This window comes from Staurois parvus, unplaced genomic scaffold (assembly GCF_062004578.1).
Source record: "Staurois parvus isolate SC_StPar_1 unplaced genomic scaffold, SC_StPar_1.0 ptg000800l, whole genome shotgun sequence".
NCBI lineage: Eukaryota > Metazoa > Chordata > Amphibia > Anura > Ranidae > Staurois > Staurois parvus.
In genome coordinates, this window is record NW_028318596.1 from 29,250 (window position 1) to 53,191 (window position 23,942).

Below are 23,942 nucleotides of genomic sequence, written 5' to 3' on the forward strand. Positions count from 1 at the left end.
TAAGGTATTGATGTTGATGTTATTAATCTGGTTTCTGGGCAAGTTGCTTCCTCAGAGGATCTCCACAGTCTCCTTGGCTTGTAGTGTAATTTGACAAGAATTAAAACTGAAAAAAGTAGCCACCATGTTTCGGGGGTCTAAGTGCTTGGTTGCAAAACAAGCTGCTGATAAGGCCCGTGCTTGTAATTCATGCTGAAAAAAAATATCATTGTAGGTCCAGTTCACTTCTGGTTTGTTCATATTGTTGCCAATCAAGCCCTGATGAAAGGAGTGCTTGGACCTTGAAACACGTTGGCTACGCTTTGGATTTTACCCCTGACTTTTAATGGAATAAAGTTGTAACTGGACCTCTTAGAAGTGGTGTAGCACTTCAGTTTTAAATTTCTTCTCCCAATGGGACATCTTTGTGGGTGCATAGCCCCAAACGCACCTAGGGTATAGGACTGCCAGCATGTGGATACACACGAAGCCTGTGCATCCCTGTGTCGGTAAAATAGGCCCTGCACGTAGCACAGGCTACAATGCCATGTGTGAAGGAGGCCTAGTAGCTGACTATCCCTTCAATTGAATCCGGGGGTAGAGGCAAGGCATCAGGGGCGGACTGACAACTCATTGGGCCCCCGGGCAATAGGGGATCATGGGGCTCCTGTGTCCTTGCCCAAACTCAAAAAAGCCTATGAAAAAGGTACCAGGGGCATCTCATGGGGCCCCCCTACTGACCCCGGACCCTCGGGCAGTGCCCGAGTTTCCAAATGGTCAGTCCACCCCTGGAAGGCATTGTTTGTGGGTTTGCAAACAGGGTTTGCCACTGGAACCACACTTCTAGCATCAGGCCTGTCCCGCCATGAAGGGCGGTTGAGAAAAGCCAGAGGTGCAAAACCACGTCCTTCAATGGAGACTGTTTCCATAAAAACTATCTAAAAGGGGAACCCCCTCACTTAGGCTGCATTCACACGGGGCGTACTGCAGCATTCCGCTAGGGAACTTTTCCTTCACTTCCTGTAATGGAAACACAACAGGAAATGAATGGACATTATTACCAAGGCCTACACTATATTGCCAAAAGTATTGGGCTGCCTGCCTTTACACGCGCATGAACTTTAATGGCTCCCCAGTCTTAGTCCGTAGGGTTCAATATTGAGTTGGCCCCGCCCTTTGCAGCTATAACAGCTTCAACTCTTCTGGGAAGGCCGTCCACAAGGTTTAGTAGGGTGTCTATGGGAAGGTTTGTCCATTCTTCCGGAAGCACATTTGTGAGGTCAGGCATTGATGTGATACGAGAAGGCCTGTAACAGAATCTAATATATAAGTGAGCTCTGGCGATATCTGGGGAGCAGCTAGCACACAAGGTGAAGGTAACAATCCCTACAATAGTAATGTAAGAAAGTTAAAAATGATTGCAGAATGGTAAATGCGAAATCTAAAAATCTAAAATATGGTAAAGTGCATCATGAATGTATTGAGTTGAGAGAAACAGTAAAGTGCATCAAGTAAAAGCATGAAAATATCAGCTAAACAACTCAAAAAGCAAATGCAAAACAGTAAAGTGTATCACAGGCAGAATCTATATACAATAATGTCCGTGGTGATCCGTGAAGTAAAGTGCAGTAGTAAATGATGTTACAATATAAAATCTGAGATATATAAATAGGATAAAACTCTACATCAATGTCCGTGGTGCTAATTATATAGTCAGATATCCATAAATGGAAGCAATTGTCCGTGAAACCATAAGGAACAGTAAAATTAAAGTGCAGAGTACAAATGTGCTGATGATCATACAAAAGAATCCACCACCTCTCTTGGATGTACACTCACCAGATGAAAACAGGTAACAGGTAATCAAGCATTAAACATCTGAGAATGGAAGGCGGCCAAAGGGTTAAACCGGACCAAATTCTTCCTGGGCACTCGGTTGGGAAGACAGTACTTGTCCTAGAGGGAACAGGTCACCACAGGAGCCAATAAAGTTTTAGATAGTGCAGTATTTAATGGAACATTAAAAAAATATCCACGTGGAGACAAATCAAAAAGCATAAAAAGTGTACCAAGATGGCCACCGCTCCAACCATCGGCAGCAGCGGCGTGACGTCAGCAAATGGTGGCTCCACCCAACTCGTTTCGTGCGCATGCCTGTCCTCAGGGGTACGCCTATACAAGAAGGCCTGGCTCGCAGTATCCGCTCTAATTCATCCCAAAGGTGTTCTGTTGGGTTGAGGTCAGGACTCTGTGCAGGCCAGTCAAGTTCCTCTACCCCAAACTGGCTCCTCCATGTCTTTATGGACCTTGCTTTGTGCACTGGTGCATAGTCATGTTTGAACAGGAAGGGGCCATCCTCAAACTCTTCCCACAAAGTTGGGAGCATGACAAAATGTCTTGGTTTGCTGATGCCTTAAGAGTTCCCTTCACTGGAACTAAGGGGCCAAGCCCAACCCTTGAAGAATAAGCCCCCACCATAATCCCCCCTCCACCAAACTTTACACTTGGCACAATGTACTGTAGTCAGGCAAGTACTGTTCTCCTGGCAACCGCCAAACCCAGACACGTCCATTGGATTGCCAGACAGAGAAGCGTGATTGGTCACTCCAGAGAACACATCTCATCTGCTTTAATGTCCAGTGGCGGCGTGCTTTATACCACGGCATCCCACACTTTGCATTGCACTTGGTGATGTAAGGCTTGGATGCAGCTGCTCGGCCATGGAAACCCATTCCATGAAGCTCTCTACACACTGTTGTTGGGCTCATCTGAAGGCCACACCAAGTTTGGAGGTCTTTAGCTATTGACTCTGCAGACAGTTGGCGACTTCTGTGCACTGTGCGCTTCAGCATGTGCTGACCCCTGCCCTGTCATGTGACGTGGCCTACCACTTGGTGGCTGAGTGGCTGTGGTTCCCAGTTGCTTCCACTTTGTTATAATCCCACTAACAGTTGACTATTTAGTAGCCAGGAAATGTCCCGGATGGACTTTTTGCACAGGTGACCACCTATCACGGGACCACGCTTGGAGTCACTGAGCTCCTGAGAGCGACCCATTCTTTCACCAATGTTTGTAGAAGCAGTCTGCATGCCTAGGGGCTTGATTGTATCCACCTGTGGCCATGGAGGGGATTGGAACACCCGGATCACATGATTTGGAGGGCTGGGCCAATACTTTTGGCAATATAGTGTATGCTGTAGCCCTCCAGTGGAGACTGTTTCCATGAAAGGGCAACCCCCCCTCACTTAGGCCTCATTCACATGGGTGTACTACAGCGTACGGCTGCACAAGGGCCACGTTTGCCTGCAAGGGGATGCCCAGGGGTTTCGTGCATTCCAGTACAGGCAATCCTGTTCGTGTCAATTGGGACTCAGCAGCTACGCGGACTCAGTCGTTGCTCCCTATTGGACATCCAAGTAGGTACATGGCCCCTGAACGCACACCATCTGCGTTTGGAGTCGTACACCCACTTGGTGGTCAAATAGGGAGCAGTGGCTGTGTCCATGGGGCTGCTGTGTCCCAACTGACCTGAATGGGACTGACTGTGTGGAGATGCACGGAACACCCGAGAACCCCCATGTGGGCAAACACGGCCCTTGTTAGGGCATACACTGTAGTGTGAGAACCAGTGGTGCTCCTCCCCCCATTTTTTAGACAGTTGTTATGGAAACCATCTCCATTGGAGGCCTGAGTCCTAATATCTGTTTACTTCCTGTTGTGTTTCCAGGACAGGAAGTGAAAGGAAAGTTCCCCAAGGGTATATAGATGACAAAAAAAAACCTCACGTAGGTTTTAAAACATCACAAAGCAAAATCTGTGTGAAGTTTTAAAACGCATGCGGGTTTAAGTTTTAACCAAAGGTTCAGGGAAACCTCTCATTTTGAAGTAGTTTTTTTAAACACAATAAAAGGTTTTATGGGTGAGAGATATGTCCAAGGAAACATGCACAAAACCTTTGACTGTCTGAAAAAAAAAATAGGATCAACTATCAGGCCACTGGCAAGCTTTGCTGGGATTTGTAGTGACCTCTGCAAGGCCTCCAGCACTGAGAACTACAACTCCCACAATGCCCCGCGTCCCTCCGCCCGGCCTTGGTGTGGGCGCGGCACAGCGGTGCATGATGGGAGTTGTAGTGCCGGCGGCCGGCGTCACGTTGCTCTGGGCTGGTGAGCGGGAGGCAGCGGTAGCCATGTCTCTGGTGGCTTACGCTAGCAGCGAGGAGAGCGGCTCGGACTCGGAGACAGCACCGGAGCCACGGAAGGAGTCAGCACCCCCTCCGCCTCTGGTCCAGGCCGAAGCCGCGGCCTATCCTGCGCCCTACAGCCGCCAGGGGGAGCAGGAGCAGCACAGCCCCGGGTACTATGGTCCCCCAGGAGGGGTCTACGGCCTGCCCTACCCGCCTGGATATGGGCCCCCTCCTAACTATGGCCCTGCGGCCTATGGGGCCCCTGCCTACCCTGCCAGTCCGGGGCCCCCAGGGTATGGGGCCTATAACAGCCAGGGGCCTGGGACTGCCAGCTACCCCAACATGGGGTACAGTCCTGCAGGGTACCCCCCACCTAGCATGAACCTGCCTCCACCACAGGGGGTGCCAGGGGTCAGCATGCCCCCAGCTCATGGAGGGCCGCCGGGCATGAACCTACCACCCCCGCAAGCGGCATCGAGCATGAACCTACCACCCCCGCAAGCGGCATCGAGCAGGAACCTACCGCACCCCCAAGGGTCATCGGGCATGAACCTACAGCCCCCACAAGGGTCATCGGGAATGAGCTTGCCACCCCCGCAAGGATCATCGGGCATGAACCTCCCACACCCGCAAGGGTCATCGGGCATGAACCTCCCACACCCGCAAGGGTCATCGGGCATGAACCTCCCACACCCGCAAGGGTCATCGGGCATGAACCTCCCACACCCGCAAGGGTCATCGGGCATGAACCTCCCACACCCGCAAGGGTCATCGAGCATGAACCACCCGCAAGGGTCGTCGGGCATGAACCTCCCGCACCCTCAAGGGTCATCGGGCATGAATCTCCCGCACCCACAAGGGTCGTCGGGCATGAACCTCCCGCACCCGCAAGGGTCATCGGGCATGAACCTCCCGCACCCGCAAGGGTCATCGGGCATGAACCTCCCGCACCCGCAAGGGTCATCGGGCATGAACCTCCCGCACCCGCAAGGGTCATCGGGCATGAACCACCCGCAAGGGTCATCGGGCATGAACCTCCCACACCCGCAAGGGTCATCGGGCATGAACCTCCCGCACCCGCAAGGGTCATCGGGCATGAACCTCCCGCACCCGCAAGGGTCATCGGGCATGAACCTCCCGCACCCGCAAGGGTCATCGGGCATGAACCTCCCGCACCCGCAAGGGTCATCGGGCATGAACCTCCCGCACCCGCAAGGGTCATCGGGCATGAACCTCCCGCACCCTCAAGGGCCATCGGGCATGAACCTCCCGCACCCTCAAGGGCCATCGGGCATGAACCTCCCGCACCCTCAAGGGTCATCGGGCATGAACCTCCCGCATCCTCAAGGGTCATCGGGAATGAACCTACCACCGCCACAAGCTGGCCAGAGTATGAACTTACCCCCGCCTCAGGGGTCCACAGGAATGAACCTCCCTCCCCCGCACAATGGGCCTGGTATGACCATGCCCCCTCCCCCCGGCAGCCAGAATATGAACCTCCCGCCCCTGCACAGCACATCGGGACTGAATTTGCCACCACCCCAGGGTGGCTCCGGACTACACTTGCCCCCTCCCCAGAACACACACGGCATGAACCTCCCTCCCCCGCAAAGCGGGCACGGACTGAACCTCCCTCACCACCAGGGTGGTCTTGGAATGAATCTCCCTCCCCTGCAGTCCGGTCCCTCCGGACACAACATGCCTCCCCCGATGGGCGGACACGCTATGAACCTTCCACCTCCACAGGTCGGGGCCGGGCTGGGCCTGCCGCCGGCGATGAACATTCCCCCTCCGCAGCTGAGCCCGACGTCACCGTCCGGAGCAGAGCCGCGTATGCCGCCTCCGAAACCCACCAGCCACGGGCTGAACCTTCCACCCCCGGAGAGCGAGAGTTTGGGGAATTCCAAGCCGAAGAAGCGTTCGGAGCCCATCAGGATCAGCGTCCCGGAGCTCCATGGCGGAGATGTGAGTATTCCGATCTAAACCATTGAGGCTTCAGACATCAGTGCAGTCGGTGGGCAGTGTGAGTGTTTTCTTCTAACAGCAAGCTCACAGAGAAAGAAATACATAGACAGTAGAGATGAGCTCAGGAATGAGTCCCAACCTGCCTGTGCTATCCTGCCACAAAGCTGTCACTGTGGACAGCCAATCATAGGTGGCGGAGGCATTCAGGTATACACGTCCTGTGTATATATGCTGTGTCTGAGTGGGGAATGCATCAGCCACCAGGGATTGGCCGCCCACAGTGACGGCTTCCTGGCGGGATAGCTCAGGTGGGGTGGGACTTGTCTCTGAACAGTCTGAGCTCATCTCTGATTGACAGCTAGAGCAAATGGGTTTGTTTACTAACAAACCCAATGTGATCACCAAGTCATAGCTGACCTGGTGATCACATGATGTGGAGCCATGCTGATTGGTTTCTAGCTAACCCACCAGATTGCATGATCTGGTCGGCTACTAGAGATCAGGAGCTTTAGGCTGGCCATACACTATACAATTTTTTTTACAATTTTCTGTCCAATTTCTGCCCAATTTCCTTTAGATTTACCTTCAGCTATGTAGTGCAAGGGCCCGCCTAATTCGATACAAATGAAAATGTTGTTTAGGTTTGACCTATTATATGGTTTTTGGTAAATCTAAAGAAATATTCTCAAGAAAATTGTATAATGTATGGCCAGCCTTAGGGGTCAGCAGCATGCTTATGCAGGCCATAGACGGGGAGAAAACCGGCCGTTTTTTTAACAAAAAAACGAAAAATCAGTCGTTCAATAGGCCGATGTTACCACCAACAGTAAAAAAAATCGACCAATTTTCTTCCCGTCTATGGCCGGCATTTAATTACATCTGTCCCTGCAGAGAGAGCCCCGCTATTATATTTGACATTAAAAAGTATTGCGGTTGCAACAATGTATCTATTTGTATCCGTTTCGGATACAGATGGTATTTTCAGATACAAATAGATACATTGTTGCAACCGCAATACTTTTTCATGTCAAATATAATAGCAGACTGGAATTCTTCTTTCTCTTCTTCTTCTTCATCTTTCTCTTCTTCTTCTTCATCTTTCTCTTCCTCTTCTTCATCTTTCTCTTCCTCTTCTTCATCTTTCTCTTCCTCTTCATCTTTCTCTTCCTCTTCTTCATCTTTCTCTTCCTCTTCTTCATCTTTCTCTTCCTCTTCTTCATCTTCCTCTTCTTCATCTTTCTCTTCTTCATCTTTCTCTTCTCCTTTCTCTCCTTTCTCTTCTCCTTTCTTTCCTTTCTCTTCTTCCTCTTCTCCTTTCTCTTCTTCCTCTTTCTCCTTTCTCTTCTTCCTCTTCTCCTTTCTCTTCTTCCTCTTCTCCTTTCTCTTCTTCCTCTTCTCCTTTCTCTTCTTCCTCTTCTCCTTTCTCTTCTTCCTCTTCTTCCTCTTCTCCCTCTTCTTCTTTCTCTTCTTCTTCGTCATCTTTCTCTTCCTCTTCGTCATCTTTCTCTTCTTCTTCTTCATCTTTCTCTTCTTCTTTTTCTTCTTTCTCTTTTTCTTGCAGGTCACGGCTAATGCGCAGATTTTTTATCGGTAAAAAGATCGGCCGATTTGCCCATCATTGCCGCGAAAATCGGGTGATTGGCAAAATTGGCCGATTTTTTTTTTTCCAACTTTACTGATCAAAAAAATCTGACAAAATCCGGAAAAACTGCCGACCAATTAACCCATTAACGGTGCAAAAATCGGCCGATTTACGACCCATCTATGGTTTGCATTAGTGTGAATGGGAACATAAATAAATCCCCTCTCCAGGCAAAATACGATCATTCAGCAAGTTTTTTTTTTTTCGTTTTTGTTTTTCTTACTTGGTAAAGTAAGTTGTACTTACCTAAAGCAGCCCATAGACTATGCAATTTGGAAGGAAAGGAAAAAATTTCTCGATTTCCCCCATCACAGTCAGTGTTGATGGGGGAATCCTTCCCGCAGCGCTATTACGTTTTGCCGGCGGAGAGCCTTCTCTGCTGGCAGAACACATTGATCACTGCTGGCAGCTATAGCCACCAGCAGTGGTCACATGGAAAATAAATTCTGATGGCTGCTTCTACTGAAGTCGATCGATGGGTCGACTTCAGTACAACCAGCCTGTCCATAGATGGGTCATATCCCGGCCAGTCTCCGTTGAACCGATAGAGATTCAATCCATCTATGGCCGGCGTAAAGTGATTGTAAACAAGGGGTGGCCCCCGACCTCAGGGAAAGGCAAGCCCGGGGTCAGCAACCAGTCCATCGTGATCTGGGCAATCCCAGAGCATCAGAGTGCACCGGGCCGGCGGCCGCAGAGGGAGCAAGAGCCACATAAGCTGGTGCTTCCTTTATAGCGCCAGCGCCTGTCCTGGGTGGAGTGATACCAAGTGTACCATGTGACCTCGGTGATCATTCACAGATTTCACAAGTAGTAAGCAATGATGTCAGGAAGTGACATTATTTATTTCAGGTACTTATATAGTGCTGTCAATTTACGCACACATATATTGTACATTCACATCAGTCCCTGACCCTCAAGGAGCGTACAATCTAAGGTCCCTAACTTACATTCATATACTAGGGCCAATTTTGACAGGATCCAATTAACCTACCAGCATGTCTTTGGAGTGTGGGAGGAAACCGGAGTACCCGGAGGAAACCCACGCAGGCACAGGGAGAACATGCAAACTCCAGGCAGGAGGTGCAGTGGCTGGGATTCGAACCAACGACCCTAGTACTGCCAGGCGGAAGTGCTAACCATTTAGCAACTGTGCTGCCTACTACTCTTCATGTGATCACTGATTGGCCAATTACAGAGGTCCCGTACAGTGATCGGTGTTCTGGACACAGCGGGCACCAGACTTTTTTATGTTAAAAAAAATCTGAAGAATATATTTTAAAAACATATTTTTTAAACATATTCTTTAGATTTTTTTTAACATATAAAAAATCATTTTAACATATATTTTCACATATATATGTAAATGCATTCCAAAAAAATGTAGATTTGTATTTTTAAAGACATACAGTATAATTGAAAAATGTATTTTTAAAAATTCTTTTTCATTTTTCATATATTTTGTAATAAAAATGCATGTCAACATTTCACTGTGTGTGTATGTATGTATATATATATATATATATATATATATATATATATATATATTGAATACGGCCAAAATTGTAGCATTTCATATATATGGCAATATATTTGGGAAGAATATGTTTAAAATATATTTCAAATATATTTTTCTTCCATGTGGGCTGCTCCAGGCACCTCCTGTGGAAAGCTGAGTGCTAAGGAGGCACCGGGCACCAGTGCATGTGCCTATAGACACACACAGAACTGTCAAAGGATACGTTCACCTTTTTAGAAAAAAAAATAATAAAACGCACATTTTTTTTTTTTTGCAAAGTATTTTTAAAATATATTTTTTCTTTCATGTGGGAGGGACAGGATGACAACACTGGCAGAAAAGGAGGTAAATGGGCAGGTTAGCCTGACTTTAGTATTTTTACTCTGTACAGTAGCAGGTTGCAGCATGTCCCCGTGTGCTGCGTTCTCATGCACTGCATACCTAAGCACTTGTTTTGGTGAGAACGGGACACAGAGAGAGCAATTGTCTTCTCCGTGTCCTTGTGCTGAGCTTGCATTGATCGATGCACCTGGTCTGAACGAGCGCTCAGCCGAGCATGCTGCTGCCAGATCCGTACTGTGAAGCCGGACAGCCACGACTGCTAGAAAAACCCGTTCACGTCTCACGAGAGTTCATAGGAAACTATACAGAAGTATACTGCAGTCATTGAGGTGACAAATCAGCATGCAGATTTTATTTTTTACTTCTGCTGATCCAAGTGAATATACACGGGGTCATCTGTGCCAACTTCATTGACCCCCGAACACCGCCAATGCCATTTTTGTAATTAATGTGGAATTATCAGTAATTGTCCTTTCTAATTTATTTTCCAGTCCGACTCAGAGGAAGATGAACCATTCCGGAAGAAAGCAGCAAGTCAGGTAAGACTCAGTCATGTGACCATTAAAGGGATCCAACTAGCCTTTTCTCCTAGTTCACATATGCGCAGGCCGCTTTTTGCGTTTGATTGGACTCCCGTGCCCCGGGACACGCAGGGAAGAAGTCCCTGCACTTCTTTGGAATCCGCAGCTGAGGTTCGCAGTACGGTTGCGATTTCCACTGCGGGCGGCGCGCCATTAGAATTAATGGCACCCCCCCCGCGGGTCCCGCATTGCTCTGTGCGGGTGGTGCGGCTGCAGCAGCTGTTTTTGTGCGGGTCTCGCAGCCGCACCACCCGCACATATGTGAACGTAGCCCAAGAGCAGTACAACAATGCAGGCCAATTCAAGAAACTAGGCCAGGCCTTGAAATTTCCACTCGCCATTATGGTGGGGGCGAGTGTGTCCCCCAGGGCCGTCTTGCTGAGCAGGCTTGGAGGTCAGGCCGGATCTGTCATTGGCACTGGGAGCCGTTGGACTGCTCAATAGCTGAGTGCAGCGAAAGCAAAGGAAGGAGTGTGTGCTGTGCTCTCTGCCTCCCCCTAGAGTGCAGTACCTGGCTCTGTGAGTGAACAACGAAGTACTGCAACTTTTTATAGGGGTGTGTGTGTGTGTGTCTACCTAATTTCAGCTCACTCTGGTCACATGATCCTCTGTCAGCCAGTGGTGGCTTTAGGGGAGGGGAAAGAGCACTTGACAGCGTGCGTGTGTATCTGTACATGTGTCTGCGTGTATGTACATGTGTGTGTGCATGTACGTTTGTGTGTATGTACGTACATGTGTCTGTGTGTACATGCGTGTGTATGTATGTACATGGGTCTGTGCGTGTGTATTTCTGTGTATGTACGTGTATCTGTGTGTATGCGTGTCTGTACATGCCTGTGTGTGTACGTACATGTGTCTGTGAGTACATGCGTGTGTATGTATGTATGTATGTACATGGGTCTGTGCGTGTGTATTTCTGTGTATTTATGTGTGCGTGTCTGTACGTGCCTGTGTGTATACATGTGTCTGTATGTGTGTACATGTGTGTCTGTGCATGTGTGTGCATGTCTGTGTGTGTACAGGTGTCTCTTCACTGCCCGAGTTCGCGGGGTCAGTAGGGGCCCCATGAGATGCCCCTGGTACCTTTTTCATAGGCTTTTTTGAGTTTGAGCAAGGACACAGGGGCCCCATGATCCCCTATTGCCCGGGGGCCCCATGAGTTGTCAGTCCACCCCTGGGTATGCCTGCAGTTTTTTACAAAGCAGCCGAATTCCTTGAGTTCAGCTTTAAAGTGTTTTGTTTGTTTTTTTTGTTTTCTTTTTAGTTTGGATATAAGGGAGGGTTATAACCACTGTCAGGTTTTTTGTTGCTATCTGTCTCCCATTGTGGAGATTTCCCTTCACTTCCTGTCCCATAGCCAAAACAGGAAATGAGAGGAAATCCCTCCAAAGTGAATCCTGGGATGTCACCAAAACTAGTGTCCTCATTTGAAGATTTCCCCTCTATTACTTTTTGATGTCAACCCAAAATTTGGGATTTTGTTTTACTTTCAGTGATAATGGTAGGACAAAAAGAGAGAGTAAATCTACCCAATGGGGACACAGCAATAAAAACTGACAGGGGTTCTAATCCCTCTCCACTCTCTTTATGGGCCTTGTGTGTACTAGTTGGCATCCATGCCCATTGAGAGAAAAAACATTATACAAAGTTCACTAAACCTCATTCCTGTGCTTGGCTCTGGTGTCTTCAGGTATCCAAAGAAGGGTTTGGGTTGTCCTCCTTACTCCCTCAACCGAAGAATGTCCACGGGGGAGACTCCAAACGCCCGCTCCTCCCTTACAACTTCACAAAGAAACCATCTGACCCTCCCAAGGAATCAAAACTTCCCAAGCAGATGTCCAAGCCCAAGCTCACCGCGAGCCCCGAGGTGTCCCACACGCCGTCTCCATCGGCCATCAAAGCAGCAGCCAAGAATGCTGCCCTGCAGGTGACCAAGCAGATCACGCAGGAGGAGGATGAGGAAAGTGACGAAGAGTTCCAACAGGGTAACTTCTTCTCGTTGACGGACAGCAACGAGGCTGCTGTGGCTCCTGATGAGAGCTATACGTATCCGCTTCCCCCAGCGAATGATGACGGCCCTCCAGGGGTCGATCCTGGTCAGTTACAGAACGATGCAGCAAATGCTCCTCTGGAGTTCAAGACAGCAGCTGGACCAAACCTCAACCAACAGTGGTCAGCCACGTCTACAGGAGACTACAGCGGCCAGGAGTACAGCCAATATCCTGAATATAACAACCCACACGCTGCTGCATACTATCAGGTAGGATAATGGGCCAGTCCTCCAAAAAGGAACATTTTTGGTATAGGTGGAGCCTGTTGGGCAGAGTCAGTCTTCGTCTTCTTGTATGCCTTGAATATTCTAACAGAGAGAGCTCCCAACCATAATTCCCAGTGTATTCCTGTCCACCTGGGAGATTTGGGTCTCCCTGTTCTCCTTTGTTCCAGATCCTCCTGTTACTTTCTCTATGTTAGTGGAAGTCCAGCAGGGACGGTGGGAGCTCCTCATCATAGGCACAGCTAGTGTGCAGTCTTGGGAGGTCAGCACAGAGATCTCAATAATAGTCTTCGAGGAATTAAGGAGACTGGAACTATACTCACCTCCACTCCAGCAATCAGTCCGGGGAGACCAGATATAGTGAATGCAGGGTCGGGGGAGACCAGATATAGTGAATGCAGGGTCCGGGGAGACCAGATATAGTGAATGCAGGGTCCGGGGAGACCAGATATAGTGAATGCAGGGTCCGGGGAGAGCGGATATAGTGAATGCGGGGTCCGGGGAGACCAGATATAGTGAATGCAGGGTCCTGGGAGAGCGGATTTAGTGAATGCGGGGTCCGGGGAGACCAGATGTAGTGAATGCAGGGTCCGGGCAGACCAGGTATAGTGAATGCAGGATCCGGGGAGACCAGATATAGTGAATGCGGGGTCCTGGGAAAGCGGATTTAGTGAATGCGGGGTCCGGGGAGACCAGATGTAGTGAATGCAGAGTCCTGGGTGAGCGGATTTAGTGAATGCAGGGTCCGGGGAGACCAGATATAGTGAATGCAGGGTCCAGAGAGATCGGATGTAGTGAATGCAGGGTCCGGGGAGACCGGATATAGTGAATACGGGGTCCGGGGGACCGGATATAGTGAATGCAGGGTCCGGGGAGACCGGATATAGTGAATACGGGGTCCGGGGAGACCGGATATAGTGAATACGGGGTCCAGGGAGACCGGATATAGTGAATGCAGGGTCCAGGGAGACCAGATATAGTGAATGCAGAGTCCTGGGTGAGCGGATTTAGTGAATGCAGGGTCCGGGGAGACCAGATATAGTGAATGCAGGGTCCGGGGAGACCGGATATAGTGAATGCAGGGTCCGGGGAGACCGGATATAGTGAATACGGGGTCCGGGGGACCGGATATAGTGAATGCGGGGTCCGGGGAGACCGGATATAGTGAATACGGGGTCCGGGGAGACCGGATATAGTGAATACGGGGTCCGGGGAGGCCGGATATAGTGAATGCAGGGTCCGGGGAGAGCGGATATAGTGAATGCAGGGTCCGGGGAGACCGGATATAGTGAATGCGGGGTCCGGGGAGACCGGATATAGTGAATTCGGGGTCCGGGGAGACCGGATATAGTGAATTCGGGGTCCGGGGAGACCGGATATAGTGAATACGGGGTCCGGGGAGACCGGATATAGTGAATACGGGGTCCGGGGAGACCGGATATAGTGAATACGGGGTCCGGGGAGACCGGATATAGTGAATGCAGGGTCCGGGGAGAGCAGGTATAGTTATTGCGGGTTCCGGGGAGACCAGGTATAGTGAATGTAGGGTCCTGGGAGAGCGGATTTAGTGAATGCGGGGTCCGGGCAGACCAGATATAGTGAATGCGGGGTCCTGGGAGAGCGGATTTAGTGAATGCAGGGTCCTGGGAGAGCGGATATAGTGAATGCGGGGTCCTGGGAGAGCGGATATAGTGAATGCAGGGTCCTGGGAGAGCGGATTTAGTGAATGCAGGGTCCGGGGAGAGCGGATATAGTGAATGCAGGGTCCGGGGAGAGCGGATATAGTGAATGCAGAGTCCAGGGAGAGCGGATATAGTGAATGCAGGGTCCAGGGAGAGCGGATATAGTGAATGCAGGGTCCAGGGAGAGCGGATATAGTGAATGCGGGGTCCGGGGAGACCGGATATAGTGAATGCGGGGTCCGGGGAGACCGGATATAGTGAATGCGGGGTCCGGGGAGACCGGATATAGTGAATGCAGGGTCCGGGGAGAGCGGATATAGTGAATGCAGGGTCCAGGGAGAGCGGATATAGTGAATGCAGGGTCCGGGGAGACCAGATATAGTGAATGCAGGGTCTGGGGAGACCGGATATAGTGAATGCGGGGTCCGGGGAGACCAGATATAGTGAATGCGGGGTCCGGGGAGACCAGATATAGTGAATGCGGGGTCCGGGGAGACCAGATATAGTGAATATGGGGTTCGGGGAGATTGGATATAGTAAATGCGGGGTCCTGTGTTTAGTAACACTTTAAGATTTGCAGTCTACTAAGGAATGTATGGGTTCATTTAGCCCTCAAAAATCTTTGGTTTTAAATTCCTCCTGAAAAAAGTCGTGTCTTTCTTGACACGTCATGTCAGTGTACCTTGAATCTCATAGCTGTACATCTTCACTGTGAAATCTAATGTCTCTGGCTGCTGTTCTCCCTGCTAGAGAGGAAGATGTTCTGCTTTATCCATTCTGTGGATCTGTGCTTCCTCCACCCTTCTTGTTTCCTGAACATTCCTCCACCAGTCATCATAGGGGCAAGGCTAACACGAGGAAGCAAACCCTTGCTCCTACCAATATGGCCGACCTCTATAGAGAGACATGGTACAAAACAAGGCATGGTAAGTCCGTAATGGGGAAGAGATCATTTGCAGGTAGTCTATAGGCTGCTGACTATCTTTTTGAGCTAGGGCAAGGCATAGATGACTCTTCTTTTCTGTGGTGGAAGGAAAGAAAATCGCTCAATTTCCCCATCAACACAATGTTGATGGGGGAATCCCTCCTGCAGCACTATTGTGTTCTGCTGATGGTGGAGACTTCCCTGCCGGAGAAACACCGGCTATCGCTGTGAGCAGAAACTGCATGGTAAAAATCTGACAGGCTGGTTGTACCCAAGTCGATCGATCAATTTGGGTACAACTAGCCTGCCCATAGATGCATCAAATCTTGGCCAGTCCCTGCTGAACCGGCTGAGATTCGATCCGTCTATGGCTGGCTTTAGCTCAGGTCTTCTTTTGTGTTGTTTTTGACTGGTATGGTTAAATCCAGATTTGTTTGTTCAATTCCTTCATTTTTCCTGCAGCAGGATTATTACAGCAGTGGGTATTATCAGGAGGCGGAGCAGTCATCAGCCACCCAGCGGGACTCCGCAACAAGCGACTCTTTCATGGATGATGAAGCGGTGAGATTTACTTTCATTTTTTTTTTTTCATTTTTAGCTGTAGGAAGGAAATGTTTACATTCACATTACCTCTTCTGTGGATGTAGTATGCAGATTGTCCCAGGTACCCCCCCCCCCCCTTTCTAATAATTGAATGCTCTTTCCTGGTTGTGACCGTAAATGCTGCGTAGCCACTTCCTGCAAGAGCCATATTGTTTAGACTCCCCTATGTAGTCCTTGAGGCTAGAGAGGTGATGTCAACGTGCTACCTATGCAAATGCTTGGTGGGGTTATATGGATCGCAGTTAACATAGAATCCAAACCAGCCACACCTACCTCCTGAGTCCTCCCTGTAAGAGAATTGCAGCACGCAAATGGTTAGCACTTCCGCCTGGCAGTACTCGGGTCGTCGGTTCAAATTCCAACCACGGCACCTCCTGCCTGGAGTTTGCATGTTCTCCCTGTGCCTGCGTGGGTTTCCTCCGGGTACTCCGGTTTCCTTCCACACTCCAAAGACATGTTGGTAGGTGAATTGGCTTCTGTCTAAATTGGCCCTAGTATGTGTATGTATGAATGTGAGTTAGGGACCTTAGATCGTATATGTAAAGCGCTGTGTAAATTGACGGCGCTATATAAGTACCTGAAAATAAATTAAAAATTAAATTAACCACATGCCGCCCAGCCACCGCATATAAACGGTGGCAGGGCGGCGCTCGTAGGCAAAAGCACGTTTTAAAACGGCTGCCTTCAAAACAGGTAGGGGGCGCGCGCCCACCCTGCTTGTCCCGCGGGTGTCAGCAGCGGGTCTCCGCCGCCAGGTCGCGGCCGGTTTCTACCGGCCGTTTTCCCACGATGAGCGGTAATCACTGACACAGAGCAGGGCAGCATTGTTTACACACAGCCTGCTCTGTGACAGTTTGCCGACAAGCTGCAGAGGGAGAGAAGAGTTTCTCTCCCTCGATCAGCTCCCCCCTCCCTACCCCCCCCCCCCCCCCCCCCCGTCCGTCCCCCCCCCCCCCCCCCCTCCAGTACACACCCCCGCCCCCTAGTAAAACACTCCCCTTACACAGCAAATTCTAAAAATGTTAACCCCTTCCTCCCCAGTGACAGTACAGTTTCAGTGTTTTTTTTTCACTGATCACTGTATTGGTGTCACTGGGGATGTCAGTGACCCCAAGTCAGTTCCCCCCCCAGTGTCAAAATGTCCGCCGCAGTCCCGCCATAAGTCACTGGTCGCCGCCATATGTCGCTGATTGCCGCTATATGTCGCTGATTGCCGCTATATGTCGCTGATCGGCGCCATTATTAGTATAAATAAAAACTAAAAATCCCAGTATCTTTCCCGCCATTTGTAAACGCTATAACTTTCACGTAAACCAATTAATTTACACATATTGGGTTTTTTTTATAGCAAAGACATGTCGCAGAATGCATTTTGGCAGAAATTTATGAGTAAATTTGATTTTTGCATTTTTTTTTTACTGGACATGTTTTCTAGCAAAAAGTCCAAAATATTGTTTTTTTTTCATCAAAATTGTCAGCCTTTTTTTTTTTTATAGCGCAAAAAATAAAAACCGCACAGGCGATCAAATACCACCGAAAGAAAGCTCAATTTGTGGGGAAAAAAAGGATGTAAATTTCATTTATGTACCGTATTGCATGACCGCGCAATTGTCCGTTAAACTAGTGCAGCGCTGTATAGCAGAAAAATGGCGTAAATTGCAGTATTTATACCATAGTTTGTAGACACTATAACTGTCACACAAAGCAATCAATATACACTTATTGGGATTTTTTTTACCAATAAAAAGTTTACTATATATTTTTTATAGCAGAAAGTAAAAAATATTGATTTTCTTCAAAATTTTTGGCCTTTTTTTGTTTATAGCGTGGAAAATAAAAAGCGCACAGGTGATCAAATACCACCGAAAGAAAGCTCTATTTGTGTGAAAAAAAGGACGTAAATTTCGTTTGGGTGCAGCATTGCATGACCGCGCAATTATCAGTTGAATTAGCGCCGAGTAGCAAAAAGAGGCGTGGTCATTAAGGGGGGTAAATCCTCTGGAGCTCAAGTGGTTAACCAACGGGATAGTTAGCACACATTTGCATATACATACGTAAGCTGCAGAGCCTCATCATGGGACCCCCATATTCTGCAGTTCCTAACTCTAAATGTTGAGAGCCTCCATAGTAAAAGCACATATATAATAATGGATAGGCTGAGGGCAGGTGAGCCTGGAAGGAGCCCACCCCTTCTTAAAGCGGAGCTCCACCCAAAAGGGGAAGTTCCGCTTTAAGGACTGCTTCCTCGCTCCCCATTAAGGATTGGCACCTTTGGGGAGCGGGAACCCGAATTTGACAGGTACCCGCTCCCACTTCCGGTCCGAACGCCTAGGCGATTGGAAAAGGAAGGTGTCCTCCCTCCCTCCTTGTAGTCTTTTGGGACACATGACAGGTAACTGAAGACTACAGGACCATTCACGTATCGCAGCGCTTTTCGCACATGTGCAGTGGGCACCCGGCTGTGAAGCCGCAAGCTATCACAGCCGGGTGCCCACACTGAAGATTCCGGCCTCTTGGAATATAGGACAGCCGGTGAACGAGCTGCGGGGGACACACCGCGGGACCGAGGGACAGGTAAGTGGCTGTTTTTTAAAAGTCAGCAGCTACAGTTTTTGTGGCTGCTGACTTTTATTTTTTGATAGCGTGAGTGGAACTCCGCTTTAACCACTTCAAGTCCGGACACTTTCACCCCCTTCCTGTCCAGGCCAATTTTCAGCTTTCAGAGCTATCACACTTTGAATGACAATTGCGCGGTCATGCAACACTGTACCCATATGAATTTTTTAGCATTTTTTGAGACCGATAAAACTTTTATTTTGGTGGTATTTATTCACCACTGGGATTTTTTTTTTTTTTTTGCTTTATAAATGAAAAAGTCCAAACATTTAGAAAAAAAAAGTGTCTTATAAAATTTTGCAAATAATCTTTCTTCATAAATCTTGGCCAAAATGTATTCAGTTATCTTTTTAGTAAAAAAAAAAAAATAACACAAATTCGTTTATAAGCAAAAATTATAATTTTTTTTTTTTTTTACATTTTTTATTTTTTTTTTTATATTGTTGTTTATGTTTTTTTTTTTTTTTTTTAAAACGTACTGTCATCCTAGCAGTACAGTGTCACCATAGTCGCTACTTGTGGGGGGTGATGAAGATTTTGTTTCTTTTTTTGCACTGATTGCTTTTATACCCATAAAAGCAATCATTTCTCCTTCTCTCTGGCTGAATTCTTGCAGCCATTGAGAAATACTGTGAGAGCTGTGATTGGTCTCAGCTTGTCACATGGTACAAGGCTGTTGTGAATAGCCCTGTACCATGTGATCTCTGTGATCATCCACAGATTTCACAAGTAGTAAGCAATGATGTCAGAAGTGTTCCTGTGATTACTGATTGGCTAATCAGTGATCACATGAATTGGGACCTCACACAGAGGTCCCGTACAGCGATCAGTGTTCCGCTGTGTCCGGAGGTGCTGTGCGCTCCTAGGGAGTGCGCACAGGCAGTGAATGCGGGGCCGTTTATAAATGGCCACCCGCTTCGGCACTGCTCCCATCCAGCCGTTTATGTACATGGGCCAGACGGGAAGTGGTTAAATGTAATATAATAGGCAGCTATGCTAACAGAACACATTACTCCCGTTTCTCTGCCTGCAACAAGGCCCAGAACTGTCTTGAAACTATGCAGGTCCGAAAAAATTAACAGGCATATAGTTTCAAGAAATTCTGTAGGCAGCAAGGCGGAGTACCCGGGTCTTTCAAAACGGCATTGGAGAGAATTGCTGGAGAGAAGAAATTGCATCACGGGCAGGGGCGGACTGACAACTAATGGGGTCCCCGGGCAATAGGGGATCATGGGGCCCCTGTGTCCTTGCCCAAACTCAAAAAAGCCTAATAAAATGGTACCAGGGGCATCTCATGGGGCCCCCCTACTGACCCCGGGCCCTCGGGCAGTGCCCGAGTTTCCAAATGGTCAGTCCGCCCCTGATCACAGGTACTCTGAACATGCTGTATAATTTACTAGAAGCAAAAAGTGACATCATTAACAGTGCGGATGTGATGGCACTTTTGAGATATATATTGCAAAGCGGAGATGGTCCTGGAGTTGAGCTTTAACCCCTCGACCTCCTGAGGATTTACCCCCCCCCCTTTTCCTAACAAGACCATTTTTTGCGTTACGGCAATGCGTTACTTTAACTGACAATTGCGCGGTCATGACACGCTACACCCAAATGAAATGTATTTCCTTTTTTTTTCCCCACAAATTGAGCTTTCTTTTGTTGGTATTTGATCACCTGTGTGTTTTTTTTTTTTGCACACTTTTTGCTATTAAACATTTCCAGTAAAAAAAAAAAAATCAATTTTGTCATAAATTTAGGCCAAAATGTATTCTGCTCCATGTCTTTGCTAAAAAAAACCCCAATACGTGTAAATTATTTGGTTTACGTGAAAGTTTTAGGGTTTACAAATGGCGATATATATACTGGAGTTTTTATGTTTTGTTTTTACTAGTAATGACGGTGATCAGCAACTTCTAGCAGGACTGAGGCGGGCATTCTGATACTGGGGGGTTTTGACCGACATCCCCAGTGACACCAGTACAGTGATCAGTGCTAGAAAAAGAAAAAAAAAAAGCACTGACACTGTGCTAATGGCACTGGGAAGGAAGGGGTTAATATGAGGTGATCAAAGGGTTAACTGTGTGCTTTGTTTACATAGTGGGCTGTGTCCGTGTTTCACTGTAAGCACACTGCTTTGCATGGCCATACAAAGCAGTGTGCAGGAGCTGACAGGCGAGAGAACTGTATGGTTTACAAACAGTTCTCCCCCTCTGTCGGAGATGCTTGGCAATCACCGGGCGTCGGCAAGTAATCACCAGCGAGTAATCACCGGCCGGGACCCTGTGATTGACAGCCGAGGCCGCGAATGGAGGCACAGGTAGGGGAACTGCCCAGTGACACCAATACAGTGATCGGTGCTAAAAAAAAGCACTGACACTGTACTAATGGCACTGGGCAGGGAGGGGTTAACATGAGGGGTGATTAAAGGGTTAACTGTGTGCTGGGTGTGTTTTATTGGGGGTGGTGTCTGTGTGCTTCACTGTAAGGACACTGCTTTGGATGGCTGTGCTGTGCAAAGCCATCCAGAGCAGTGCACCCGAGCTGAAGGGAAGGAGGACTGTTAGTAAACAAAAACAGTTCTCCTCCCCGTCAGAGATCCTCGTAATCGCCGTGCGCCGGCGAGTAATCACTGGCCGGGACCCGGTGATTGACGGCATGGCCGCGACCATTTCCTACCTGGAAATGCAGAATCCTGTGTGTATATACGTGATTTTGTGCACCTTGTAGCAGTATTTCTGCTATAGGCTGGTCGGGAAGCGGTTAATCATCTGACAGCGATTAATAAGGTGAGGAAACCTCAGAGATACTTATTGCGGGTCCTTGTGATTAATTACAGTTCAAGCGTCTACAAGGAAAGCGGAATCGGGGAAGAGAGGAAATTAACTTTGTGGAGATTAAAGGTGACGACCAGCTCAGCGGAAACCAGCAGTGGCTGACCAAGTCCCTGACGGAGGAGAAAAACATGAAGTCTTTCAGCAAGGTAAGGTCTATGTCACGAGTGTCAAACTGGCGGCCCTCCAGCTGTTGCCAAACTACAAGTCCCATGAGGCATTGCAAGACTGACAGCTACAAGCATGACTCCCAAAGGCAGAGGCATGATGGGACTTGTAGTTTCGCAACAGCTGGCGGCCCTCCAGCTGTTGCCAAACTACAAGTCCCATGAGGCATTGCAGGACTGACAGTTACAAGCTTGACTCCCAAAGGCAGAGGCATGATGGGACTTGTAGTTTCGCAACAGCTGGCGGCCCTCCAGCTGTTGCCAAACTACAAGTCACATGAGGCATTGCAGGACCGACAGCTACAAGCATGACTCCCAAAGGCAGAGGCATGATGGGACTTGTAGTTTCGCAACAGCTGGCGGCCCTCCAGCTGTTGCCAAACTACAAGTCCCATGAGGCATTGCAGGACTGACAGCTACAAGCTTGACTCCCAAAGGCAGAGGGATGATGGGACTTGTAGTTTCGCAACAGCTGGCGGCCCTCCAGCTGTTGCCAAACTACAAGTCACATGAGGCATTGCAGGACTGACAGCTACAAGTATGACTCCCAAAGGCAGAGGCATGATGGGACTTGTAGTTTCGCAACAGCTGGCGGCCCTCCAGCTGTTGCCAAACTACAAGTCCCATGAGGCATTGCAAGACTGACAGCTACAAGTATGACTCCCAAAGGCAGAGGCATGATGGGACTTGTAGTTTCGCAACAGCTGGAGGGCCGCCAGTTTGACACCCCTGGTCTATGTGAATGTGAAAACAGAGACAGAATTACTTGCTAACCATCACAGATTTGCTGAATTTTTCTGTATGTCTCTTCCCGTATCTAGAAAAAAGGGGATCAGCCAACCGGACAACAACGACGGAAACATCAGATCACCTACCTGATCCACCAGGTGAGTTGTATACTTTGAGGTTGACTTTTCCTTACTCCTGTACAGGTAAGCGATACATAAAACAACCACAACATATAGAGATGTATTTCATAGCAGCTGAGTTTAGGTGTGACAATTTATACATATACACATTGGGCCAGCTTGGACCAATATACAGGTGAAACCCGAAAAATGAGAATATGGAGCAAAAGTTCATTTATTTCAGTGCAGCAACTTAAAAGGTGAAACTAATATATGAGACTCATTACATGCAAAGCAAGATAGTTCAAGCCGTGATTTGTCATCATTGTGATGATTATGGCTTACAGCTCATGAAAACCCCAAATCCACAATCTCAGAAAATGAGAATATTGTGAAAAGGTGGAATATTCTCGGCTCAAAGTGTCCCACTCTGATCAGATAATTCAGCCATAACACCTGCAAAGGGTTCCTGACGGGATATTTTTACAGCGGCTGTTTTTGGCTTTTGATGTTTTTTTTTCTATAGCCAGTAAACCCCCCCGGCATGTTCTCCTATGTGTCCATCCCCGGCATGTTCTCCTATGTGTCCATCCCCGGCATGTTCTCCTATGTGTCCATCCCCGGCATGTTCTCCTATGTGTCCATCCCCGGCATGTTCTCCTGTGTGTCCATCCCCGGCATGTTCTCCTGTGTGTCCATCCCCGGCATGTTCTCCTGTGTGTCCATCCCCGGCATGTTCTCCTGTGTGTCCATCCCCGGCATGTTCTCCTGTGTGTCCATCCCCGGCATGTTCTCCTGTGTGTCCATCCCCGGCATGTTCTCCTGTGTGTCCATCCCCGGCATGTTCTCCTGTGTGTCCATCCCCGGCATGTTCTCCTGTGTGTCCATCCCCGGCATGTTCTCCTGTGTGTCCATCCCCGGCATGTTCTCCTGTGTGTCCATCCCCGGCATGTTCTCCTGTGTGTCCATCCCCGGCATGTTCTCCTGTGTGTCCATCCCCGGCATGTTCTCCTGTGTGTCCATCCCCGGCATGTTCTCCTGTGTGTCCATCCCCGGCATGTTATCCTAGGTGTCCATCCCCGGCATGTTATCCTAGGTGTCCATCCCCGGCATGTTATCCTAGGTGTCCATCCCCGGCATGTTATCCTAGGTGTCCATCCCCGGCATGTTATCCTAGGTGTCCATCCCCGGCATGTTATCCTAGGTGTCCATCCCCGGCATGTTATCCTAGGTGTCCATCCCCGGCATGTTATCCTAGGTGTCCATCCCCGGCATGTTATCCTGTGTGTCCATCCCCGGCATGTTATCCTAGGTGTCCATCCCCGGCATGTTCTCCTGTGTGTCCATCCCCGGCATGTTATCCTGTGTGTCCATCCCCGGCATGTTATCCTACGTGTCCATCCCCGGCATGTTCTCCTGTGTGTCCATCCCCGGCATGTTTTCCTAGGTGTCCATCCCCGGCATGTTATCCTACGTGTCCATCTCCGGCATGTTATCCTAGGTGTCCATCCCCGGCATGTTCTCCTGTGTGTCCATCCCCGGCATGTTTTCCTAGGTGTCCATCCCCGGCATGTTATCCTAGGTGTCCATCCCCGGCATGTTATCCTAGGTGTCCATCCCCGGCATGTTATCCTAGGTGTCCATCCCCGGCATGTTATCCTAGGTGTCCATCCCCGGCATGTTATCCTAGGTGTCCATCCCCGGCATGTTATCCTACGTGTCCATCCCCGGCATGTTATCCTAGGTGTCCATCCCCGGCATGTTCTCCTGTGTGTCCATCCCCG

General features: G+C 48.9%; 1 protein-coding gene across 2 annotated transcripts in view; it reads left to right on the forward strand.

Annotated features, from left to right (window-relative positions):
• Positions 1 to 4,099: 4,099 nt before the first annotated feature.
• PRCC (proline rich mitotic checkpoint control factor) overlaps positions 4,100 to 23,942 on the forward strand; it is a 34,190-nt gene continuing 14,347 nt past the window's right edge. Inside the window, exons 1-6 of one of the 2 annotated variants that reach the window (XM_089654808.1) lie at positions 4,100 to 6,130; positions 10,125 to 10,172; positions 11,905 to 12,474; positions 15,559 to 15,657; positions 21,149 to 21,292; positions 22,132 to 22,197. In XM_089654808.1, the coding sequence (XP_089510934.1) occupies positions 4,100 to 6,130; positions 10,125 to 10,172; positions 11,905 to 12,474; positions 15,559 to 15,657; positions 21,149 to 21,292; positions 22,132 to 22,197 (2,958 nt within the window). The remainder of the gene's footprint in view (positions 6,131 to 10,124; positions 10,173 to 11,904; positions 12,475 to 15,558; positions 15,658 to 21,148; positions 21,293 to 22,131; positions 22,198 to 23,942) is intronic. The other variant, XM_089654809.1, reaches the window with a different exon arrangement.